Here is a 22,389-nt window from a genome sequence, read left to right on the forward strand (position 1 = left end):
ATTGTTGACAAAGAAAAGCTAGTTACTCAAATGAAAATGTTTTCTGTAGATCTGATATTTGTGATTACTTTGAAAATAATTAATCTAGAGATGATGTTTTGACAAGTTAAATTACTAGGATGAAAAATCCTTTTTGCTCTTTCCATGATTCCTTCAAAGGCAAAACAGTTCTTTTTAACACTGAAAAAGATGCCAATTTTTCTGTGGAACACCAATATTTCCAAACGACTTGCACTTGCAGTGCTAGTACTAAATAGAAAAACAGTTTCTTAGTTATCATTTGGGATTAAGGAAAAAGCTATCAATTATCATGGCCAAACTATAACTTCATTCATTTTGGTTGGAAAAAGGAAGCACAAGATTTAAAAACATGGTTTAAATTTAAGTGAGAGTGTTGTAAATTTTAAAGCCTGAAGGCGTTTTGCAAAAGGAATTATGAGCTATTTGCCAGCAAGCAGCAATTATAGCAGTTAGGAAACTAAAATACAATTAATAGACTGTACACAAAAATTCAAGAAAGATGTTTAAATGAACAAGTTCTGAAACCAATGTAATATGGTTGTTAAATTTGTTAGTTATGATACCAATAAAAAGCTGTTTGGCTAGTTTTTTTGTGTGACAATAATCTGTGAAGTGTCATAGAATATGTTGAAAACGCTGACTGTGACTAAATTTACTTAAATAAAACATGACAATTTTTGTTGTCGAACTGAAATACTTCGACCTTTTTCGACTCATTTATATCTATTTTTTCTATATTCCTGTTGTGTTTTGTCGTATTTACAACCGCTTCGTTTCGAACTGTGCCACGTGTGTTTTTGTTTTTCACATTATTACTGAATGTTATTGTGTTTGGCCCGTCGCTGTGCAAGTATACAAAATACACAAATGATGCCGTCTGCTGTTTACACTCGTGTACATTATTGCGTAACAAAAATTACGTCACAATGGAGTTGCCAGTTAGGATTTGTATTACTTGTTTTTCTACACAAAACAAATGGCTGGAAAAACTAGAAATGTAGCTTTTCAATATATTGCCAACTTATATATGTTCAGTAAAGGCTGTGCAGCACCCCCACAAATTTTAGGCACGAGCCGCCACTGCTTAGAAGAATTCGCATTGTTTGCAGAATTTGCATGCTACATTCGATTGCGCTTGAAGTTGACAAGCAACACGTTTGCATGCAAAAAATCGATGCCTAGGAGGGGCCGAGATACATCGGCTATTACAAATTTCCAAACAAATCTACCAATGGAAAGATTTAAAGTCAAATCTTTGAAGCTGTACGTACGTATAATAGTTCCATTAGCTGCTTTAAGTGAAACACCAGGTCTGTTGGAGCGAGTTGCAGGTAGCACACTTACTTCAGCACCACTGTCGATAAAAAGTTGGCTCCTGTGTTGCGGTCTGACACAAAGAAGAGTTGGTTTTACCTGCCGACCGTCGCAGCCATTCTGGGCAACCGGCTGGATCGTTTCCCTGACAAATGCATGGTCGGCGGCAACCACCTGCCTTGGGCCCAAAGCGCTGATGAAAAAACAAAGGCCATCTCCACGTGGGTCGAGGAAAGAATTGCTGCTTTGGCTCTGCAATTTTGAAACAATAAAGTTTGAGTCGCGCCTTGCTTGCCATAAAACATAATTATGAAATCTTCTGGCATTTGTTGTAGAAATAAATGCTAAAAAAAGGAAACACGGCATTTGATCGCCTAATAAAGCCAACATTTCATCATTTAGGGCTGAGGGTTTTCGATCCCATAAATCAGACTAATTTAAAAGACGAGTGGCTCCCTCTTGCTTCGAAAGTGAATATGTGTCCAACAATTGCTGCTTAAGCGCTTCATATTTCCCTTCTGCAGGTGGATATTCCAACAAATCAATTAGACCTTGTTCTGCTTGGTTAAACCAAACACGCAATTGGGCGGTCCAAAAAAACTTTAAAGATACTGCATCCTCTGAAAAATGCGTTATCAGGTTTCGAGGTAACCAATGTACCGCTGTTTATTTGCGCGAGTTCAAATATCGAATGGCAACACGACAGAACAGGGCGAGGCAAGACACGTTGCGAATAGAAAAGGGAATTGCCGTATTGTGCGGTTCGGTTACGCGTGGATGAATAACGCAGTTGGGAAAACACCCAGTTGGCGCCACAACACAATAATTTAACGGGTTTGTTGACATCACAATTAGACGTGTGATTTGTTCGCTGCTCACGTACGGAAGTAGAGTCTCCAAGAATAATAGTGACTGTTTTAAAAACGTCAAATAGTGGGAACACGCGCACTAAAATGTGTTTCAATTAGTGCTGTTGTTATTTGAAAAATGTTGTCACCTAGCGTTGGCTTGCCTCACATGTTACGCAGAAGGTACCTCTACAACTTAAATAAGGTACTGGGAGCTAAAGAGAGGCATTAAGATCAGTAAAAAACACCGTGACCGTCACAATACACCGAGCGTGATCGACCAAACAGAACGATTGCAGTTTTGGCCATTCCTGGTACCAAGTTCAAAGCAATGTGAACAGTATGCAGTTAGTGGTGTGAATTAACCCTTAGCAGTTTTGTATTTTAGACGCTAAAACATCAATTATCACATTTGATATTGTACGTAAAATAAAATCATTTTTATATTTGTTATTTTAAAAGGATGAGAAACTAAGGCGTGTATTGTTATCCGAAACAGAGTAAAAGGATGAAAAACTAAGGCGTGTATTGTTATCCGAAACAGAGTGTTTGATAAGTTGCTCAATTGTATATCACCTTTCAGGGAAAGATCTAGTTTGTAGTACTCTGTCCGGATAAAACCGTTATACTCAACAACAAAAGTATATTGTTCCAAAATAGAAAAAGGGTTGTCTTGTGCCTTGTTTTAACATGGCGATAAAGTTTAAGCCTTACATTATACCTTTGTTACTTTACGGCAACATAATTGAAAGTTTGTTTCAGAAAGATTAGAAATCATGTAATTGGTCCGATGTGCTTGACTGAATGTTGAAAAATTCCTCACTTGAGCTCAAACAAATCAGCCGTTGAAATTGAAACCTTCGCAGAAGTGCTGTTGATAGTCGTACAGTTTGGCCAAATGAATGCCGCAGTGGTATCGTATATACCCCGATCCAGACACATTTTTCTGTTGGCCAGCACTGTCATTTTGCATATTTGCGTTGCTGGCATTTGGATTCAACGGGAATACGAAATCCAACGAAAAAGGTCCCCAACAAATAGGTAGGTTATAACGACCAGCTTTAAAGGGATAATGGTAATTTTGGTAGGCGTTGGGCAATAATAACTTTTAGGTATAAAAGAATAAAGGTTTGAAACCGTTAATAAAAGACGCAGACTAGCTGCAGTGACTCCATAAATTTATTTTTGACTGAATTCAATTTTCAGTAAGCATTTCTTCCTAGAATGAAATTCGCTTGTGCTAGTTGGCTATATTAATTTTGTTTTTATTCTATTTGGCAATGATGTAAATGTGAATATTTTTACCGACGTAGACCGTCTAACAACAGTGAAGTAATCAAGGAGTATTTGAACGATGTTTTACCAACCGCATCATTCACATTCATTTACCTGAAGGAACCGGACAGAGTTTTGAATGGAAGTGAAAACGACACTTGCATTGCCAGACAAGGTTAAACGACAACGTACACAACTTTCAGTGCATTTAAGGCTGCTTAATTTTTTGCCATCTGTTACATTTTCCCAAAAGGTATCAGTTTGACAAAAGACTGAATGATGTCAAACAAATCAGTGCAGTTGGTTGTTGGAACCCAGTTTACATAAAGTAGACTTGTTTCTACAGTCTTTACAATTAAACTTTGTCCTAATCGTTTCAGTCTATGTTGGCTACAAGATGAACATAAATTCATAACTGGGATCGGCCATAAAGCGTTCATGCAGACCAGCGGCCAAGGATCACCTGGCGCGGCGTACCCCACAAACTGAGGGCTCAGCGGTGAGCCAGTCGAATATCGAATTACAAGCACCGTTGCTTGACTCGTATGCCGCAAATGTCAGCTTCGTAGTAGGGGATCGCCAAATCTGGGAATGGCTGTAACTTGCGCTAACCCACATTTCTCCATCTTCGAGTTCGCGGGACTTTTAAACAATGTTTCCTTCTAACACTGAGCCTAATGTTACGATAAAGCATTCTAAACCATCTAATTTAGCTATAACTGTTTTTTATAAACATAACTGTTTTTATAATAGATTTGCTCTTCGTCAAGGTGTTTTTTATGCGGGTCCAAAAGAAAAATGTCTCTATTTAAAGTATAGGTGTCTTTCGGAGTGTGCCTGGCTTGAACCAAAGATGTTAAGCTTCGTTTGCTTTAAAAGATCATCACGTTTAGAACCCTATAACCTCCTAACCCACAGTTGTGAACGGGCCTGAAATTGGATCCCGAACCCCCAAAGCACAAGCCCGAAAGTTGGATTGACAGACCTACACATTGAAGTACCAGGAAAGACCAAGACAAAAAACACAATAGACAATTGGACTTGAACAAGGCGTTTTAGGGCTGTTTGACATTAGGTCACAAAGTGTTAAGTCAGGCCCGAATCAGTCCCGTTTTTTGGAAGTAACCTAAGCCCGAACTAGACCCGAACCCGGCCCTGACTTACAACTCTGCCCTAACCAGCCGGTTTATGTGAAAGCCATTTTGCAGATGTTTCGTGGAAGATGGCGATTTTTATCAAATCGTCGGCAATGAATTTTAAACGGCGCGAATTTCTTCGCCGTTCGTGGGCATCGTATCGCTTTGTACAAGACGGAATGATACAGACAATCTTTGTAGTAGGCAACGCTACTGATCCAACAACAGATCAGCTTCTGAATGTTGAATTTATGAGATACAGGGATATCTTGCAGTACTCTGGACCTGATGACTACAGGTGATAAACTTATGGGTATAGCAACGCCATATTTTAGTTTTACCGAGAATGGAAATGTTGGACTGATTTGTTAAACCCAGCTACCCGAACGCAAAATGCTATGTGTATTGAACAAATAAATAAATTCTGAAAGTATATCGTATCTTTGTAACTAGTAGGCCTATTGTTAAATAATAACTTAATACATACTTACAATGCTAACTTATATGATGTGAAAACAGATTGTAAGCTTAACAAAAGTTAATTGCAATGTACAAAATTTAATTTATTTACTTGTTAACAATATACCAGTGGTGGCCAAACTGGTAGAGCTACTAACACCATACGTTTCGCCTGATCCAAAAGTGCCTAATTTTTTCGGTGTCGTAAAGTGCTGAATTATTTATTTAGCGGCTATAAATGGGTTGGTTTGGGAAATATTTACATAAAACTTTTACATTAGTAACTAATTTTTTGGGTTAGTTTTATTGAATTTTAAGTGCTAATACCTTACCCCAACCCTAATAACCCTAACCGTGAGCATTTTTTGAGATATACCGTTTTGAAAATTAAGCACTTTTGGATCAGGCGAAACGTATGGTGTTAGTAGCTCTACCAGCCAAACTACGGCCCGCGGGCCGCATCCGGCCCCCAGTCCTGTTTCATCCGGCCCAAACACCTTGCCTGGGTTTTTTCCAAGCACCATATTTACCACTGTGAACAAGCAGTGCAACAGCGCTGGCTGCTACTAGCAGTTATTAAATACAAGTGTAAACAAGATGGTGTTATTTATTGTTATTCTACTACAATAATATATATTTTAATTACGATGGCAACCAGTTACGACAAATTTTACGTAAATCTCATTTAATCCGGCCCTCCAGTGGCAAGACAGTTGGAAATTTGGCCCTCTGGTAAAAAAGTTTGGCCACCCCTGCAATATACAATACTATTATTTTACTACTATTATTATTGTGTACAAAGTAAATGTACAATAACAATATACAGTGCGTACAATACATTTTCGTTTATGTTAATATTATACCGTGTATTAACTCGTATAATTATTAACAAAAGCTTTGCTTTAGAAATATTTCCTTTAAAACCCTGGCCGGAATGCAGTGGTGTTCACAGAATTACAAAGACGTTGATTTCTACACAAGCGGAGACGACGATTTTCTAATTGACTTAGTTGCCATGAGAAACACTCTCGTCGAATTCAGAGAAACCACAATCAAAAATCGTTGGCCAGAATATCCAATAGTTTGCATGTATGAAAAAGTTCAAAAATACCTTCCACATCGACACAAGAGCAAATGGCATGTTCCAATCGAAGAATACAAGTGGCCAATGTGGCCGGATTTTTGCCTCGGCGGATTTTACACAATGTCAGTAAATGTAACAACACAGTTATGGGGCCTCGCCAAAGTGCAAAAGCCAGTAAGAATGGACGACGTATGGATCACGGGCATACTACGCCAGCAGTTGGGCTTGCCTAATGTTATGGTGGTTGTGCCTGGAAAGAAAAGAACTGTTGCCAAGCACACAGTGGGATTCAAGAACGATAAGTCAAAAAATTTGAGTGGTGTCGTGCAAAAAGATTGGGAAAAGTTGAAACAAAACTTACAGACAATAAACATATGTACTCTTCCGCAATAGCATATTTGTCCAATTATTCCTTGGCTTTATTTTAAGGAAAACAGGTTTTTTATTATTCTGGCCTTTCTAAAGCTGTCTAAAAACTTGCTTGCCCGTGCTAAATGTGGTAATTGTGTTTAAATGTTCGTACCACATTATCATATTTTGTTACTGTATTTGTTACGACGATGTGCAGGTGAATAATACATACAATGTAACAATAATAGTTTATACTAGTGATGCACCGAACCCGCCTAAAAAGGTTCGGGTCGAAACCGAATATTCGGCATTGAGGCCGAATAATTTCGGCCGAATAATTTCGGCCGAATCAGGCCGAACCTAAAATACCCATTCTCATGGATGTTTTCAACTGAAACTTGTGTTGTTGATGCGAGTGACCTCAATTATGACAAACCAAAATAACTTTCACAATGCGTAAGCTTTGCTAAACTTGTCATATTTTGCAGACAACGTGGCTCGTAATTTATAAACATAACAAATAGAAAATTCGGTGTGAAAAACCACTAATTCTGTCGCTATATTTTATTTGTTTTATCCAAACAAATGCATTTCGCTATAAAAAACATCATCAGTGTCTAAAAACAAAATAAAAAGCGGGATAAAAGCAAAAAATACAAAAAAAAACACACCCCAAGACCAACCGCAAAAAGCCTTTCCTCTGTCTTACAGGACTGCAAATGCAGACCGGCAAGTATGGCGCTGATTAAAACCACGAAAAAAGGCGAGGAAAAGATAAGGGCGCAAAACGAAAAAACAAACACGATTGTAACAACAAAGCGATTGCAGTCAACGAACCGCAGGAAGGACCATCGCTTGAACATTTATTGTGGCGCCCGTTAAAATTAGCCATTTGTTTTCACAAACGTCCAATTTTTCAGTCCGAGGTTCCTCTACAAAAACGATGTGAATTCACATCGAGCTGTTTGGCGGACGTCCGACATAAGTGTAGGGGGTGACCGCGCGGCCCTTCTCCAGCACTACCACAACAAACATTTCCGACTTTTCCAAAAAAAGTTAGGTATTGCACAATGTTATAATGTGTTTTTTGTAGAGATTTTTGCAGAGGAACCTCGGACTGAAAAATTGGACGTTTGTGAAAACAAATGGCTAATTTTAACGGGCGCCACAATAAATGTTCAAGTGATGGTCCTTCCTGCGGTTCGTTGACTGCAATCGCTTTGTTGTTACAATCGTGTTTGTTTTTTCGTTTTGCGCCCTTATCTTTTCCTCGCCTTGTTTCGTGGTTTTAATCAGCGCCATACTTGCCGGTCTGCATTTGCAGTCCTGTAAGACAGAGGAAAGGCTTTATGCGGTTGGTCTGGGTGTGTGTGTTTTTTGTATTTTTTGCTTTTATCCCGCTTTTTATTTTGTTTTTAGACACTGATGATGTTTTTTATAGCGAAATGCATTTGTTTGGATAAAACAAATAAAATATAGCGACAGATTTAGTGGTTTTTCACACTGAATTTTCTTCGTCTGATTTTAATGACCCTGAATCGTCGCGGTCGTTTTACTTGAAAGGAGATTTCAATAATAAGAAAAGAATTACTATAACAAATAGTTAAATTATGATGTTTCGCATGGGCGAAAATGAAATTTAAGGCTTTAATTCCATGCAACAAAAAAGTTCGGTTTCGGCCGAATTTTCAAAAAAACAACAGATTCGGCCGAAATGCTTCGGCCAACCGAAACTTCGGTGCATCACTAGTTTATACATAGTGTTGAAACGTGAACTTTAATTTAATGCATGCAGCGCTTACGATTTTGTAAAAAAGAAAAAATCTAAATACAAAGAGAGGGTGCTGCAGTGTTAAAAACTTGGCAAGATGAAAATACTATTCCAGAGTTTTAAACAGGCCTGAAATTGGAGCCCGAACCAGGCCTGAATCCAAAAGTACAAGCCCGAAACCCGGCCTATTTTGAACAATTTTTGAGAAGCCCGTTTAGGCCCGAAAGTATTTGAAGCCTTCAGAAAAGATCAAGACAACAAACACAATAGATAGTAATTGGTCTTAAACAAGGCGTTTTAGGGCTGTTTGACATTAGGTCAGAACTAGCAACTGGCTACTTGCTAGTTCAGTGGTCGGCAAACGCCGGGCCGCGGCCCGGTACCGGTCCGCGAGGAGTTTGTTACCGGGCCGTAAAACTTTTTTACGTTAAATGCTATTAAACATTTTGCCTAGGTATCTCGGTGATGATAAACTAATTTAAGTGTTTTTATCGCTAAATATTAATAGTTTTTTTGAAGACCGGTCCGCGATAAAATTTCACTTTTAAAAACGGTCCGCAGTGCAAAAAAGGTTGCCGACCCCTGTGCTAGTTAATATACATAAATTAAGATTTTATTAGATTTGGCTTTTGGATCGGTATTTGCACTGAACAAAAGTCTAGGATGTTTTTAATCGACAGAAAGGGAACGGTATATATAATAACAATAAATCTAAAGAGCAATATTTAGAATTCTATGAATAAATTACACATTTTGTGACCAATCAGGTGTGAAACGCAACTCAAGCATGACGAAAACAGCACATGTCAGTAGTGTCCGGGAGTTGAAACAATTTATGTTGATGGGAACACATTTTGTAATACTGTATTCGTTTTTAGGTTTTCATCGAACTTATATAGCTTAAAACTAGAAGGTGCGCATTTGTAAAGTTAGCGGGACCATTGACGTAACAGAAATATGGGAGAAACTCAAGAAGATGCATGCCCAATTTCTAAAAGCCAGGTAATAAACTTTGCTGCTTTATGTTGTTATGCCTTGTAAAGCAAACAAAACATACTATAGTTTTACTTTGTCCTACACGATTGCTTTGCAAAAAATACTCAAATACACAGCAAAATAACAGTGCAATGCAATTTGTGGCTTTACCACACTTCAGTCTTCAACCTAACGCTGGCATATATTTTAACTGCTGACTAAACAAAAATATTTTCGGCAGATTGAGTCTTCTGTTTCTGCTTTATTGAAGATTATAAAAGAGACCTCAAAAGAAAGCCTATTATCCACTCAACCAAGGATTAACTTGATGATAACAGCACACAAAATTCCCTCCAAGAAACAAAAAAAGGTTTTGATGTAGGTATCATACAATTTATTTGCTGGTACTAAACATTACAAGCCAAGCTTAAATTGACAGAAATGTACTTTAAGCGAAAATATTATTTTGCGGACATTTAAAAGTGACAGTTTGGGTATCAGGGTTTGTAATTAAAATAATATTATTATCTCGTCTCATTTACCCACATGGGGCTTATATTCATATGTGACATAACGTGTGGTATTTAGTGGAACCCAATTTCAATAAAAATGTGGTGTGACAAACATGAAGTTTATGCAAATTCCAAGTTGCCAATTATATCACCACCAGACTATGTTCATAACATTTCAGAAAACTCCCTCATCCTATATTCACTACGAAGTCCGAGATTTGCATTTTCACAAAAGACGCGGACAAAAAAGATGTGGAAGTATCGGAAGATAAATACAAAGAAGTTTTCCAATCAGCGCTTGGATTTCAGCCCAAGGTAATCCTAGATTTCAGTTTTCTAATACTTTGGCTTGAAAACAATATAATAGCACATTGACATTAAAGTTTTTTTAAGAAGGGGTGGGCAAAATTTCAGATTGCATATATTCCAAGGGCATTGAATGTTCAACCAGGCAAATTTGTCATTACAATGTAACAACAACTCAGCAGCTGTTTTGTTGGTAAATTGGTTGTACCTTTGCTTATTGTGTGGTGACTTTTAAAAGTGTTTTTACACTTGGACCATGATTTTTGTTGTGGTTTATGCTTATGTCCATTGTGTACAGATTATCCCACTGCTTTCACTAAGGAAAGATTATAAATCATATGAGGCAAAATTATCTCTGTGCGACTCATATGATTTGTTTCTTGCCGATGACACAATAATGAAATACGTTCCAGCTCGAATCGGAAAACACTTTTTTCTCAAGAAAAAGTAAGAGATAATTAAAGTTATTTGCTGCAAACCATGCTTCTTTGTGAACATAAAAAAAATATGCTGGTCATTAGTATAAACCCACACACCTGACAAATTTGCTATGATATGAAGGCTGTCAATTTTGTCTTTTGCAGACAACCAATGCAGATTAATTTAAAAACAAAATATTTGAAAGAGGAGTTTTTTAACAAGCTTTCGGTGACACGTTGGATTCAATCAGGTAAAATTGGTTTTTAAAGTCGTTGTTGTGAAGAAAAAAATAATTCTTAACACTTCTTTGTACTCAGGCAGGGGCAACTGCAGTATGATACACACTGCATACATTAATTTCCCTGTGGAACACATTGTCAACAACATCGAAGCATGTCTCACAAAAGTTGCTTCCGATATGATACGGGTTTGTAAATCAATATCTTGGCTGTATTTTCTTGTGTTTCTACAGTATGTATATGCTCATGCTTGTATTAAAAGCCCTTTTTTATATTTAATTGTAGTAAAACTGCAAAGTATTGCCTTATGCAGCATAAGTTATGCTATTTTTCCCTGTAAACCAGTGGTTCTCAACCTTTTACTGATCACGTATCATCTCATCCCTTATTATTTTGCTGTATACCATCGAAAACCTGTTGCAAAGGAGAGAAGACATAGGCCTAAGCTTCTTGACTAGGACAACATTTTTCTAAAGCCAGAAAGGTTTGAAATTTTAAAAGAATGTCTAAGACAAGTGTTTGTCCAAAACCAGGGCTATTCAGTAAAGCTTGGCTGTACCACAGGTTGAGAATACTCCTGTAAACCTTACCTATTAGTGATATCCTTGTAAGTATCTACTAATGTATTCATTATTTAAGGGTTGGGAAAATGTGCGTTCTGTTCACATAAAAACTGATGACTCCATTTCACTGCCCGTTTACTTGAGCAAAGAATGCCCCAAAGATGTGGAACTAAAAGACCAAGAAGAAGTTAATTATATTAAAGAAAAACAAGCAAAGAGAAAGCGCACGGTTTGTACCTTAACTTAAAAAAAAAATTGCCAGTCCTTTCAACCAACTAGATTCTGAATGTAATAGCTTGGTTCCATAAAATCATTGTGGTTCAACTAATGGTACAATAAAACAAGGACTAGTAGAACATTTAAAGACTGTATTCACCGCTGACTTAACTAATTTCAGCTTGTGAACTTCCGGGTTTGCAAAAAAACAGGCGAAAGAGATTTACTAGTCTCCAATACTCATTTCCTTGGCTGTAAGGTCTAAACAGCATTTTTTTTCAGGACATGTACGCGCCAAAGGTAATGAAGAAACGTCGTGTTCGGAAACCACAGACCCGTGCTTCCGTTAAATCTTAATCGTTTGTGAAATAAAACTCATAAATTCAACTGTTTGTGTTTAAAAAGCACTGTACTTGTCTTGGATTTTTTTCACATCTCCATTTGTGATTGGCCGCCCTGCAAACAGTATAAGCACGTAACGAAATGGAATACTTATGTAACGCAACTCAACAATACCAATAAGCATAGAACGGGTGACATCTTTAACTGCTGATGCTCAGAGCTGATAACACTGCTCGTCCGACTTCGAGGAAAACAATAAATTCATTTACTGGATTATACTTATTGTAATGTTAGATGAAGAAATGCATAAAGATACTTACATCTGAAATTGCGCAAAATGGCGTAGTCATATTCACCAAAAGCTTGCATCGTTTTTGCACGAAATTGGTTGTAGCCTTGCCAAACGGAAAGGACGCTCTGTAAAGTTGTCACAGTTTTTCAACTGGCCTAAAGATTTCTGTTATTAGGGCTTACAAGTTACAAAGGCTAATATTAGTGCAAGACCCCAAAAAGTTTTTGCGCATTTGATATAAACAGGTCAGAGTATTGTATAAAAAGCGCATTTATTTTTGTGAGGCGGATTTTGAAAAAGCGGAGCTAAAGGCCAGCAGAGTTTTGATATTTTGTAAAGACAGGCCGATATGAGCAAGTTCGGCTAACCTGGATTTTCGCCTAGTTCGGATAAAACTAGAGTAACAAATGATTTGTAATGTGTTAAAACCGGACAAGTTTTTGGTCCAAACGGGACCGAATTAACCGAGGTTTCTAAATACAAAATGATTGCCAGACCACCCAAGATAAAAATGTTTGTTGTATTTGTTTCATTTTGATTGGGTCCGCCGTCAAGCTGTCTGTTTTAGTCCTTTACATCTTTTTTTATTTTTTGACTTGAGCAGTTAGTGCCTTCAATTTAGTTAGGGACCACTGGGTCGGAGAACGATAGTTTCCGTATAAATCAGTCTAAAATTTTACCGAAGCTATTGCCTTCGCATTTCCGTTCACAGCAAATCCCAAAATAATTCCGTTTTTATCTTCTGGTTCCACAGCTTGGCGAATTTCTATGCTGTCGACGGTGATACCAAGTTTGGCAAAAATCCGCTTGTACTGTGACAAAATAGGATACTAAAACGGTTCAACTAATTTTTTATGCTCACAGTATTGGAGAGCAGTGGTTGGGTATAAAATACCTGAGGCTCTAATTTTTCCTTCATTTCTGCCACGTCCTTATGTTCGACATTCGTGTATTCTGGTCTGGAAGTAGAGTGTAATAAAACAATGGCACAAATTAATGCGGGTATTGAGTGAAACAACGTTGGTACTTTCGGTTTAAACAGAGCAATAGATTAAGGAATTTATTTACATGTAAAATTGTGTACCAAAATGGGATTTTATACATATACTTGGATTAAGCTTAGTTTTGTTTTTTCGAATAAATTTTTGTTGTTTTAGCCGACCTTCTTTACAAAAAAAGAACAATTCATTTTAGAACAAAATTATTCAGCAAAAAACCTGTTGTCTTTGATTTGCACCCTTCCAGACATTTTGTAAAAAAACACATACATAGGCAAAAAAGCCAACCTAACTTACCGGAAAATAGCTGGCTTGCCGGCGATGCTTCTATGTTGCGCATGAACTACAATGTGCTCTGTTCCGTCGAATGGGTTGTACTGTGTGGGGCGGAAACTTGTACTTAGTCCATCCGACTCGGCTTGTATGTAGGGATATGCTGGAGTGGAAACGTGAAACCCTGCTGCCTTTGGACTGGCTGGCGTGGTCACCGATATCAATGTTCCAGGTGCTGTAGTCAAAATAATGAATTTTTGTGCAGACGTAGTTACACAGGGCATATCAGACTTTTCGGCACGTTACTAGAGCCGCGATCTTATAAGGTAGCCTACGACTTCAACGGGGTTGAGTACCTCAGTTGTAAGTGATCGTAAAAATAAAACACTCATCCAAATTTTATGATTTCCCGCGACGCGTTGTTATGCATGTTTATCAGTCAAAAAATAGTTTTTCTAAAAATCACTTTGCCATTCAGGCAAAGATGCCTACATTCAACACAAAAGAACTGTTAGGTTTTTTTCACTTTAATCTGATTATATCCTTTACCTTTAAACGTGCAACTTGGCAGGTTAACATCGATCTTATACACAGTGTAGCCAACCATATCTTTCCCCTTTGGAATTGTGCTTCTGCCGTTGTATATCACTTCAACCTCGCCACCATTGAGCTGAACGACAAAAACATGTGAAAATCTTCTAATATACAAGCCTCAATAGAAATTATTAATTAAAAAAAAATAATCACAGTACGTCAGGCTCATTAAAGTCGCTTTACCACCCTTTTCATATTACAAGGCGTAGGCTAAAAAAATCTAGCCTACCGTTGTATTCGAACGACAGACATAGGTCTTTCTTGGGCTCGTGGTCTACCAACTGAGCTACGCAGGCTCAGCGGTGAACCCGTGGAACGCTCCAGGGCTGATTCCAGTTATGAATATTTGTTCATTTAAAAAACATGATATGTTTTGCAAGAATTTCACTCGAAATTTAGGTTTAGGTGTGGCGCCAAACGATTAAGGTTTGAACGGTGTGACGTGAGGAAAAACTGCTTGCGGAGTATTTGAATTAGAAATCAATTAAAGCCGGGTTTTGTTTCACTGCAAACGATTTATTGCACACGATTTATAACCCACACGATTTTATTTGACCCCAAACGAATCCATTGGATCCCAAACTGTTTTATTCGACCTCAAACGATTTTATGTGACCCAAAACAAATTTAATGTGGCCCCACACGATCTATTTGACCCCAACGACTTAATGGACCCCAAACGATTTGATTTGAGCCTATACGACTTTATTTGACCTCAAACAATATAATGTAAACCCAACCAAATTTATTTAACCCACAAATAATGTGACCAAAAACAAATATATTATAATAATTGACCGCAACGGGTTTTAACTAATCCGTTTTATATGATCCCAAACATGTCTGCACAAAAATCTTAAACAAACCATATCACGTTGTTACACCACCAGACAACATCCAACAAACATGTACATAAAGTTCTTTGGAACACTATGTACGGAACTATTCAAAAGTTTAATGCTAAAAATAACGGCCCAAATAGACGTAAAAAGCGCGGCATGTTTTAATGTTCAAACTTTACAATACAATAAAGCATGTCGCTTTTTACGTCTATTTTGGCCGTTAGTTTCATCATTAAAACTAAGTTTTTTCTTCAAAACCTACCCCTATGATCCCAGCATAGTAAGCGGTGAGGCATATTTTTGTTGATTCACAAGCAAACTTGTTTTCCGCCCCTCCATATATTTGGTGACCACCTTTGAAGCAGGAATTATCGCACACACAATTCATGGTCGGCTGTTTTACCGACATTTTGGTCGTAGAGGTTTCACATGAGCAAGGAACTCCTGTATTAAACAAACACAATTATTTTATACGTGGTGGTATCGACTTTAAGTAAACTGGGACCAATGAAGTATCCAACCCATTTTTTGGCTTGGCAACACTTGGTTTGGATTTCGCCTTGGAAAAATCTTTTTGTTTGCCCATTTGTAGTTTTCGATAGCAAAATTACCCCAAACGTTTTTTGTTTTCATACCAGGGGAAATCTACTAACACCATACCTTACGACAGAACCACATTTAGCTAAATTTCGATGGGAAAGACTGTTTTCTGGAGTTTTATAAACAAGTTTACTTACATACGATTTGTCCTTGACAGGTCATACGTTTTGACATACTGGCCGTATATTTTTAATTTGCCAAAGCCTGCGGGAAAACGGACAAAGGGTAACAAATAGTAGCCTACACGTGAAGAGCTGGGCTGCAAACTGCAGTAAAGATTTACATGCGATACAAGGGCCAAAAAATTACAACAGAAACTATCACTAATTGACTAAAAATACCAAACGTTGGTACGCGAGTATATTTAAAAACCAATATTCGCACGGCGGTGTTTCCAGTTCGACACCACTGCCAGACATAAAATAATCTTGATCGGGATTCGTCCCCGGGAGCAATCGAACCCCGTGAAAAATCTCTGATGTGGCAGGATTGTGCATTTGACAAAGTACAGTACCTGACACAACTTTCGGTGTTACGGCTGTTGTAACAGCAGATGGAACTTCAGCAACTAATGATTCGACCGTTTCTTTGAATTCTGGGTTAACTAAATAGATGGAAAAATTGAAACCTGTCTTACATCGGTGATTCACAATAACCTACCCTCAAAATCTTTCGTGACGACTTTTAATCCGGAGCTAGCAAGTCTCGTGCCCAGCAGCTTTCCAATACTTTTCAGTTGTTCCAGTTTTGCGCTGCCCAATGTAGCGGCGTTGCTCGACGGTTTTGCTTTTATATCGAGTTTAGCTCTGACATAGCTAATGCCTGGATACTGCAATTCGGAATTTAGGCTGTTATGCATAACATGTACATGTAGAAGAGTAGAACTGTGACTTTACAATTACAGTATTATGAATAAATGAAGTCTTGCCTTCTATAACTGCCACAATAGTGCCTTAGATGCTTTATATCTGTGGTTCCCAAACTGTTTTTTTTTTGGCGCGCGACCCAAGTGTTTCTACAGTCTCATTATGTGGTTTGTAACGACACATAAATATTTTTGTTGCACTTTTACGTGCGAGCGGAAAAGCGTTTTGTGACTGTTAGACGAAACAAATGAACCGATATAAATGAGAGCGAGCTTTATCAGCCATCAGATAACAATCAGTAATAAGCTGATAAATATGTGTGACACAAACAGACAACCTTAACACGTTGAAAAAAGGTTGTTACGAAATTATTATCACGCAACAGTTTAAAGCCATGGAAAAATGCTATGAAGCAAAGTCCAAAAATAGATGCGCCTTAGCTCTAAAGACTGGCGACCCAACTTTGGAAAACACTGTTTTATATTCATTTAAAAACAACCAAAAACCAAACAGAGAAACAGGGCTTCCTAAACAGAATCAGTCAACAGTGTCAAAAGATATATATTTCGTCCATGTGGGCATCACCAGTTGCAAACAATAACAATATCGTTTAACACTACTTGTTGGCAGATTCTGATTAAGAAAAACTGTTGTTTCGTCAATTATTCTGACAAAACATTGCATATTTAATCAGTAATCATCGACATATATTGGCTATAATTTGCGGAAGACCCTGTAACAAACTAAACGATGCAAAACCAAATAACAGATAATTTTTTGTGTCGCTTTATAAAAACGTGAATCCATCAGCATTATAGCTCGATAATACAGCCATAGTCATAGAGCAAGTTGCCTGTTACAGGGATAGATACTAAAATTCACAGATTTGCTGCTGAACCAAAATCTGCAAAACAAAAGCTTCACCGAGTTTATAGGACTCTTCTGGCAAATGTAGTTTTATTCCGACGTTTCGACGTCCTATACAGGTCGCCTTCATCAGGGTAAATCACCCTGAATGCGACAAGTACACTGCACGGTAAACAAAGGAAAAAAGATTAAAACGCAAGCACTAATGAAATTCGTTGTTTACCCTGATGAAGGCGACCTGTATAGGACGCCAAAACGTCGGAATAAAAATACATTTGCCAGAAGAGCTCTAAAAACTTGATAGTATGCCTGGCAGCAATAGTTTATAAAAAGCTTTACCGTTTTGGTTTCGACCGTCAATGATTCCAGCAGGTTGGTCGTATCCAGGCCTGTCGATGAAGATCCTTCTACTACCTCCTCCCGCACAACCGTCACAGGAGGGACTTTTTCCAGTGACGTCACCATGACGTGTTCGATAATAAATCCTTCGGCCTCAAGGGCGGCTCGGACCTATGTTTTAAAGCAAAAGTACTTGCTACATACTTAGAAAACTTCGCGTATCCGCTTGCATTTTTATCCAGCTGAGTTGTTTTATCTTTAACTTCGCGTCGCCCATTTCTTTACTGTTGTGCGCAGAGTTATAAACAGGCCTAAAATTAGAGCCCGAAGCAGGCCCGAAAGTACAAGCCTGAAACCCGGCTAGAACCTGAATCGTTTTTGAGAAGCCCATTTAGGCCCTAAAGCAGGGGCGGGCAACATACGGCGGGATTTTGAGCGGCCCGCGGACAGTTTCCGGTCTTACATGATAATGTGGCCCGCGGCCACAGTCTGCCGCAATCCCCCATTACTTGCTTACTACGTCAAATTACAGTTGTAACGCTCCCCAATAGCAAAAAAATTTCCCGCCGTTGTTACCATTGCACCATACGTCCATTGTTACGACATAACTACCAACCTTGTGTGTGTCCTACTTAAACGGTTTTCTTTGTTTCCACACGTATAGCCTAGTTCAGGGGTGGGGAACCTGCGGCCGAAAGGCCACATGCGGCCTTTTAGGGCACTAAGTGCGGCTTTCGATGGCAAAATACATTTTTAAGATGTTGATATAACCGACTGCACCAGGCGCTGAAAAAAATAGACAGAAACGTATTTTTGACTTTATTGCAGATTATTTTTTGATTAGTTCCAGGGCAGCGGTTTTCAAACAAGACCCATGTGGTCCCATATTGGTACATAAAGCGATTTCCATAGTTAGGACTACCAAAAACTCCAGGTTCAGCAATTTCTAGGTTAAATAAATCCTGAAAGTTGTAGTGAAGATGAAAATGTAGTGAGGAATTTTAATTAGCTGGGACCGTAAGTCCTACAAACTACGAGGAAATAGCAAAACGACCATTCTGTAAGTCAAAAAGTTTGAACACCACTGCCCTTGGCCTGGAAAATAGTCTATGCGGCCTACACGAGTGTCGATAAATCGTTTGGTAGCCTTTATAAACAAAAAGGTTCCCCACCCCTGGTTTAGGTGGTCAAAAATCCGTTTTAAATCACTGGATAAATACGCGATTAATGTATCGATTCAGGAATCCGGCCCGCCAAGTACTTCATTTTCCCATATCAGGCCCGCCAACTGGAGAAGTTGCCCGCCCCTGCCCTAAAGTTTGGTTGACAGGCCTATACTTGAATCAGAAAAGGTCCTCAGAAAAGACCAAGACAACAAATACAATTGGCGATTTGGTCCCGAGCATTTTAGGGCTGTTTGACATTACGTCATGTCCAGCAAATGGCTATTTAGCAAGTTAATTTTTTTTAATACTGACACAAAGTATTTTCAGTATTTTTTTTCTTCGAATAAATGTAACTAGTCAAATAACCAGTTGCTGCTATGGCAATAACTGGTAAGTCAGTATATTGCTATTATTGCCATAGCAAAAGCCTATACTCCATTGCGCCACCTTGTGGAAATTAGCAGGTCTGACCTATGAGTTCTTGTATTAGTAGCTTTACCGCTCTTACCTTGGCTTCAATCTCGCTGATCAGCTTCTGTGATTTGGCCGACTTCAGGTCGTTGTATTCTTCATCCCATGTCACAAACCCATCCTCAGATTCTTGAAATTGAAAATCGCCCGTAAACAAAGATAGAGGTACGTCATAGTCGATGGGGGTTTCCTTCGTCATAGCTGCGTTAAATTAAAACAACTCATTCGGTGCAGATTTACAAGTTGAAAAGATTTTCGAACAGTTTTTGTAACAGACAAGCCGTTGACAATGTCACCAGTGGGTCTCTACGTGGTGGTTGGTGGTACTATATACCTCACGATACCGCACGCCACCGCATGATATACCTATCTTATTATCACATCGGAAGCAGTTTTATTGAACAATAATACCTATTTTTAACAATAATGTAAAACTTATAATTTAACGGACTTTTGAAAGCACTGACGGTTAGAATTATTCGGGCTGTAATTGAAATAACACTACAATCTGGCCTTATTTTCCCTTGTTGGGGCTTATATTTTCACATTCCACAAACCATGTGGTAAGTTATATGCCCGTTATGGGCATGCAATTTGGCTGAACAGACAAGATTTGATAAATTTAATACCTGATTATGTAAGTTTTCGCGCTAAAAATTGTGCTTTGAAACAAGTTATCTTTTGCAAGGTAAAGGCTGCTTCGTCAAAAGACTATGTAAGTGGAACCAAAATCTACGGTGCCAAGTTAATAACTTTACCGCGGTGTCATAAAATTAGTTTTCAGTGTTAAACATTAAAACGTTTTGCAACGCCTTATTAACAATGAAACCGTTTGTTTAGTTACACAAACGCAAAACAGGCGTTTTGTGCAACATGAGGACAGTAGTTTATATAGCATATACCCAACCCAGTAGGTATGCTGTCTATATACTGTCGAGAATAAAGCAGAAATTCGTAAAGAATTGACAACATGGCAAGTTTGCATTTTTTCGATAGCGACGCACTGACATGTATAGGCTACCATAGGCGCCGAACACAGGTATGCCGGGTATGCCAGGCATACCCGGACGAAAACCTCGGGTATGTCGCATACCCGAAAATCGGACCATTGTTAGTCATGCGTTATATGCTTTTTGATACGAACCAATAAGTACCGTACACAATTGATTTCAATCGCGGTTATTGTTTCACAACCCACGAATTATTCGCATTCATTACAATCATGACAATTGTAACGTCTTCAAGAAGCATTGGAATTTGAACATTAAAGGGTGGTAAAAAATAAAACGAAGATGTTGGCGTTCGCTTACGGAAGAAGGGGGGACGCCGCTGCCCCGGGTTATACGTTAACAACCACGTGATAAAAACGTTTAGCGTTTGTGAAGTAAATTTTGAGAATACAGTCCAATCTTTGTTCTAACTGCCTTTAACGGAAAGGACAACGACTGTCTAGTTTCAACCGAAAAAACAACAACGCTTATTGTTACGTCACAAAGGTTGGTACTTGTAAACTTACCGTGTTAGCTTGTCAAAAGTTTTTGGCAGTTTAGGACATCGTTTGAAGTACACTAAACTTTAAAGTTAATAATGCGTCACATATGATTTACTGCGTCAAATAGGCTTCACGTTGTAAACGAAACAAACGACTTTATAACGTATAAAACGATTTTTGTGGTGAATAGGCCAGAAGTGTGTGGGCTTTGTTGAGTGAAAACAAAGCATTTTTGTAATAGTTATTACAGAGAAAATAAATGTAGTAGTTCGCGACGTAAGGTGACGTCCGACCTAAATCTTTTTTATGTTTATTATTCCGCCTCCCCGTAATTCGGCAAGTGGGTCCCATTTTTTGTGATGTTTCCACGTTACCGCGCACAAAAATGCGTTGAATTGCAACACTAGCAGAAGGGCCTGGCAGTAGAACTATGGTGTGTAAACTTATATACTACAAGCTTTAACGTAGTCTCATCATATGTAGCGACAGGAAACGAATTTGGTATTTCATGACGTCATTTTGTGACGTCATATATATGGCATACCCGAGAAAAATTAAAAGTCGGCGCCTATGTAGGCTACCACCCGTTTGAAGTGTTTAGCGCACTGCAGCTAACAGCCAGAGGTCAAGCAAAATCCATATTTCAGAATGCGCAATGCAGATTTTGTATTGTCTTATAGAAAGTCACTTACCTATAGTGAACGCAACAACGCCACCCACAAACGTAATAAAGGCGACTGCAAGTTTGGTCCTTTTGTTCTTTATTTGTGGGTGCTTCTTTTGTACTGCAACTGTAAGAAAAATATCAACGATCAAAAAACAACAACAATAAAGACCAACTGTCAACCAACCAGCTGCTTGTGCATATTTCCTAAATGCCTTTTCCCCAGTTTTAGTTTTGCCTTGCTGTTCGTTCTTAAATGATTTCTCTCCAGTTTCAGTTTTGCTGTGCTGTTCGTTCTTAAATGCCCTTTCCCCAGTTTTAGTTTTGCCTTGCTGTTCGTTCTTAAATGCTTTTTCTCCAGTTTTAGTTTTGCCTTGCCGTTCGTTCTTAAATGTTTTTTCGCCAGTTTTAGTTTTGCCTTGCTGTTCGTTCTTAAATGCCCTTTCCCCAGTTTTAGTTTTGCCTTGCTGTTCGTTCTGAAATGCCCTTTCCCCAGTTTTAGTTTTGCCTTGCTGTTCTTTCCTAAATGCTTTTTCCCTGGTTTTAGTTTTGCCTTGCTGTTCGTCCATTTTCGCCTTTTCTTTGTTCTACCACTTCATTCATTCATGGGGTAAACTAAACTGAGCACTGCCTAATCAAACACTGAACCTTTTTACCTCAAAAAAGCAAGTTTCAAAAAGTAAACCTTGTGAACACGCATTTGGTATTTTTTCAACACTACAAATTGATTCATCAAGTTCCACGAAACCTGATTAAACTTGATATTTTTTGAACAGAAACTAAAAAAAAACACCAAAACGACGACGGACGTAAAAGCGGATGAGGGCAGAATATTTTTTCCTCAACTTGCAGAATATCGCATGACCCAGTAGAAAATGTACGGAAAAAATATACAAAGTCCATTGGGTGTTTGTTTGTTATGCTAATTTTGTTTTAGTCGTTAGTAAAAAAAAATTTCTTTTTGTAACTTAAATATCTGATGCACTATGCTTATAGAAAATCACTTGGATTTTTTTACAGCAAGTACCCGCATTTGATGCGATAGTAATTTATATTGAGTTCATTTACTATATCTTACTGTATTCTATGACAA

General features: G+C 38.2%; 3 protein-coding genes and 1 long non-coding RNA gene across 4 annotated transcripts; 2 read left to right on the forward strand and 2 right to left on the reverse strand.

Annotated features, from left to right (window-relative positions):
- The first annotated feature begins 2,940 nt into the window (after positions 1 to 2,940).
- LOC145209076 (beta-1,4-mannosylglycolipid beta-1,3-N-acetylglucosaminyltransferase brn-like) lies at positions 2,941 to 6,530 on the forward strand. Its single transcript, XM_080079324.1, has 4 exons — positions 2,941 to 3,224; positions 3,497 to 3,633; positions 4,667 to 4,892; positions 5,960 to 6,530. The coding sequence occupies exons 1-4, from the start codon at positions 3,082 to 3,084 to the stop codon at positions 6,528 to 6,530; spliced, it is 1,077 nt and encodes a 358-aa protein (XP_079935450.1). The 5' UTR covers positions 2,941 to 3,081.
- LOC145209077 (uncharacterized) lies at positions 5,643 to 6,228 on the reverse strand. The gene is made up of 2 exons (XR_013854999.1): positions 6,165 to 6,228; positions 5,643 to 5,805 (listed from the first exon to the last, which is right to left on the reverse strand). It is a non-coding gene; the product is annotated as an uncharacterized LOC145209077 (long non-coding RNA).
- Positions 6,531 to 9,082: 2,552 nt separating the features above from the next.
- LOC145219843 (ribosomal L1 domain-containing protein 1-like) lies at positions 9,083 to 11,877 on the forward strand. Its single transcript, XM_080087153.1, has 8 exons — positions 9,083 to 9,261; positions 9,476 to 9,612; positions 9,926 to 10,061; positions 10,351 to 10,499; positions 10,637 to 10,722; positions 10,790 to 10,899; positions 11,351 to 11,503; positions 11,773 to 11,877. The coding sequence occupies exons 1-8, from the start codon at positions 9,217 to 9,219 to the stop codon at positions 11,845 to 11,847; spliced, it is 891 nt and encodes a 296-aa protein (XP_079943279.1). The 5' UTR covers positions 9,083 to 9,216; the 3' UTR covers positions 11,848 to 11,877.
- Positions 11,878 to 12,182: 305 nt separating this feature from the next.
- LOC145219821 (uncharacterized) lies at positions 12,183 to 22,368 on the reverse strand. The gene is made up of 11 exons (XM_080087131.1): positions 21,484 to 22,368; positions 21,325 to 21,423; positions 19,178 to 19,341; positions 17,504 to 17,674; positions 16,092 to 16,260; positions 15,946 to 16,035; positions 15,094 to 15,275; positions 13,945 to 14,065; positions 13,420 to 13,630; positions 12,805 to 13,083; positions 12,183 to 12,249 (listed from the first exon to the last, which is right to left on the reverse strand). The coding sequence occupies exons 1-10, from the start codon at positions 21,863 to 21,865 to the stop codon at positions 12,969 to 12,971; spliced, it is 1,704 nt and encodes a 567-aa protein (XP_079943257.1). The 5' UTR covers positions 21,866 to 22,368; the 3' UTR covers positions 12,183 to 12,249; positions 12,805 to 12,968.
- Between the last annotated feature and the right edge of the window lie 21 nt (positions 22,369 to 22,389).

The sequence above is a fragment of the Phallusia mammillata genome, chromosome 1 (genome assembly GCF_965637545.1).
Source record: "Phallusia mammillata chromosome 1, kaPhaMamm4.hap1.1, whole genome shotgun sequence".
Taxonomy (NCBI): Eukaryota; Metazoa; Chordata; class Ascidiacea; order Phlebobranchia; family Ascidiidae; genus Phallusia; species Phallusia mammillata.

What these genes read in the sequence shown, in the direction of transcription:
- LOC145209076 (XM_080079324.1), top strand. Translation starts at nt 3,082, where the DNA reads ATGAATGCCGCAGTGGTATCGTATATACCCCGATCCAGACACATTTTT. An exon ending in CACTTGCATTGCCAGACAAG is followed by an intron (nt 3,634 to 4,666) that starts GTTAAACGACAA and finishes GCCATTTTGCAG; the next exon opens with ATGTTTCGTGGAAGATGGCG. An exon ending in TCTGGACCTGATGACTACAG is followed by an intron (nt 4,893 to 5,959) that starts GTGATAAACTTA and finishes GCTTTGCTTTAG; the next exon opens with AAATATTTCCTTTAAAACCC.
- LOC145219843 (XM_080087153.1), top strand. Translation starts at nt 9,217, where the DNA reads ATGGGAGAAACTCAAGAAGATGCATGCCCAATTTCTAAAAGCCAG. An exon ending in GCCCAATTTCTAAAAGCCAG is followed by an intron (nt 9,262 to 9,475) that starts GTAATAAACTTT and finishes TATTTTCGGCAG; the next exon opens with ATTGAGTCTTCTGTTTCTGC. An exon ending in AAACAAAAAAAGGTTTTGAT is followed by an intron (nt 9,613 to 9,925) that starts GTAGGTATCATA and finishes ATAACATTTCAG; the next exon opens with AAAACTCCCTCATCCTATAT.
- LOC145219821 (XM_080087131.1), bottom strand. Translation starts at nt 21,865, where the DNA reads ATGGACGAACAGCAAGGCAAAACTAAAACCAGGGAAAAAGCATTTAGG. An exon ending in CGTTGTTGCGTTCACTATAG is followed by an intron (nt 19,342 to 21,324) that starts GTAAGTGACTTT and finishes AATTTAACGCAG; the next exon opens with CTATGACGAAGGAAACCCCC. An exon ending in CGTCACGAAAGATTTTGAGG is followed by an intron (nt 16,036 to 16,091) that starts GTAGGTTATTGT and finishes CCATCTATTTAG; the next exon opens with TTAACCCAGAATTCAAAGAA.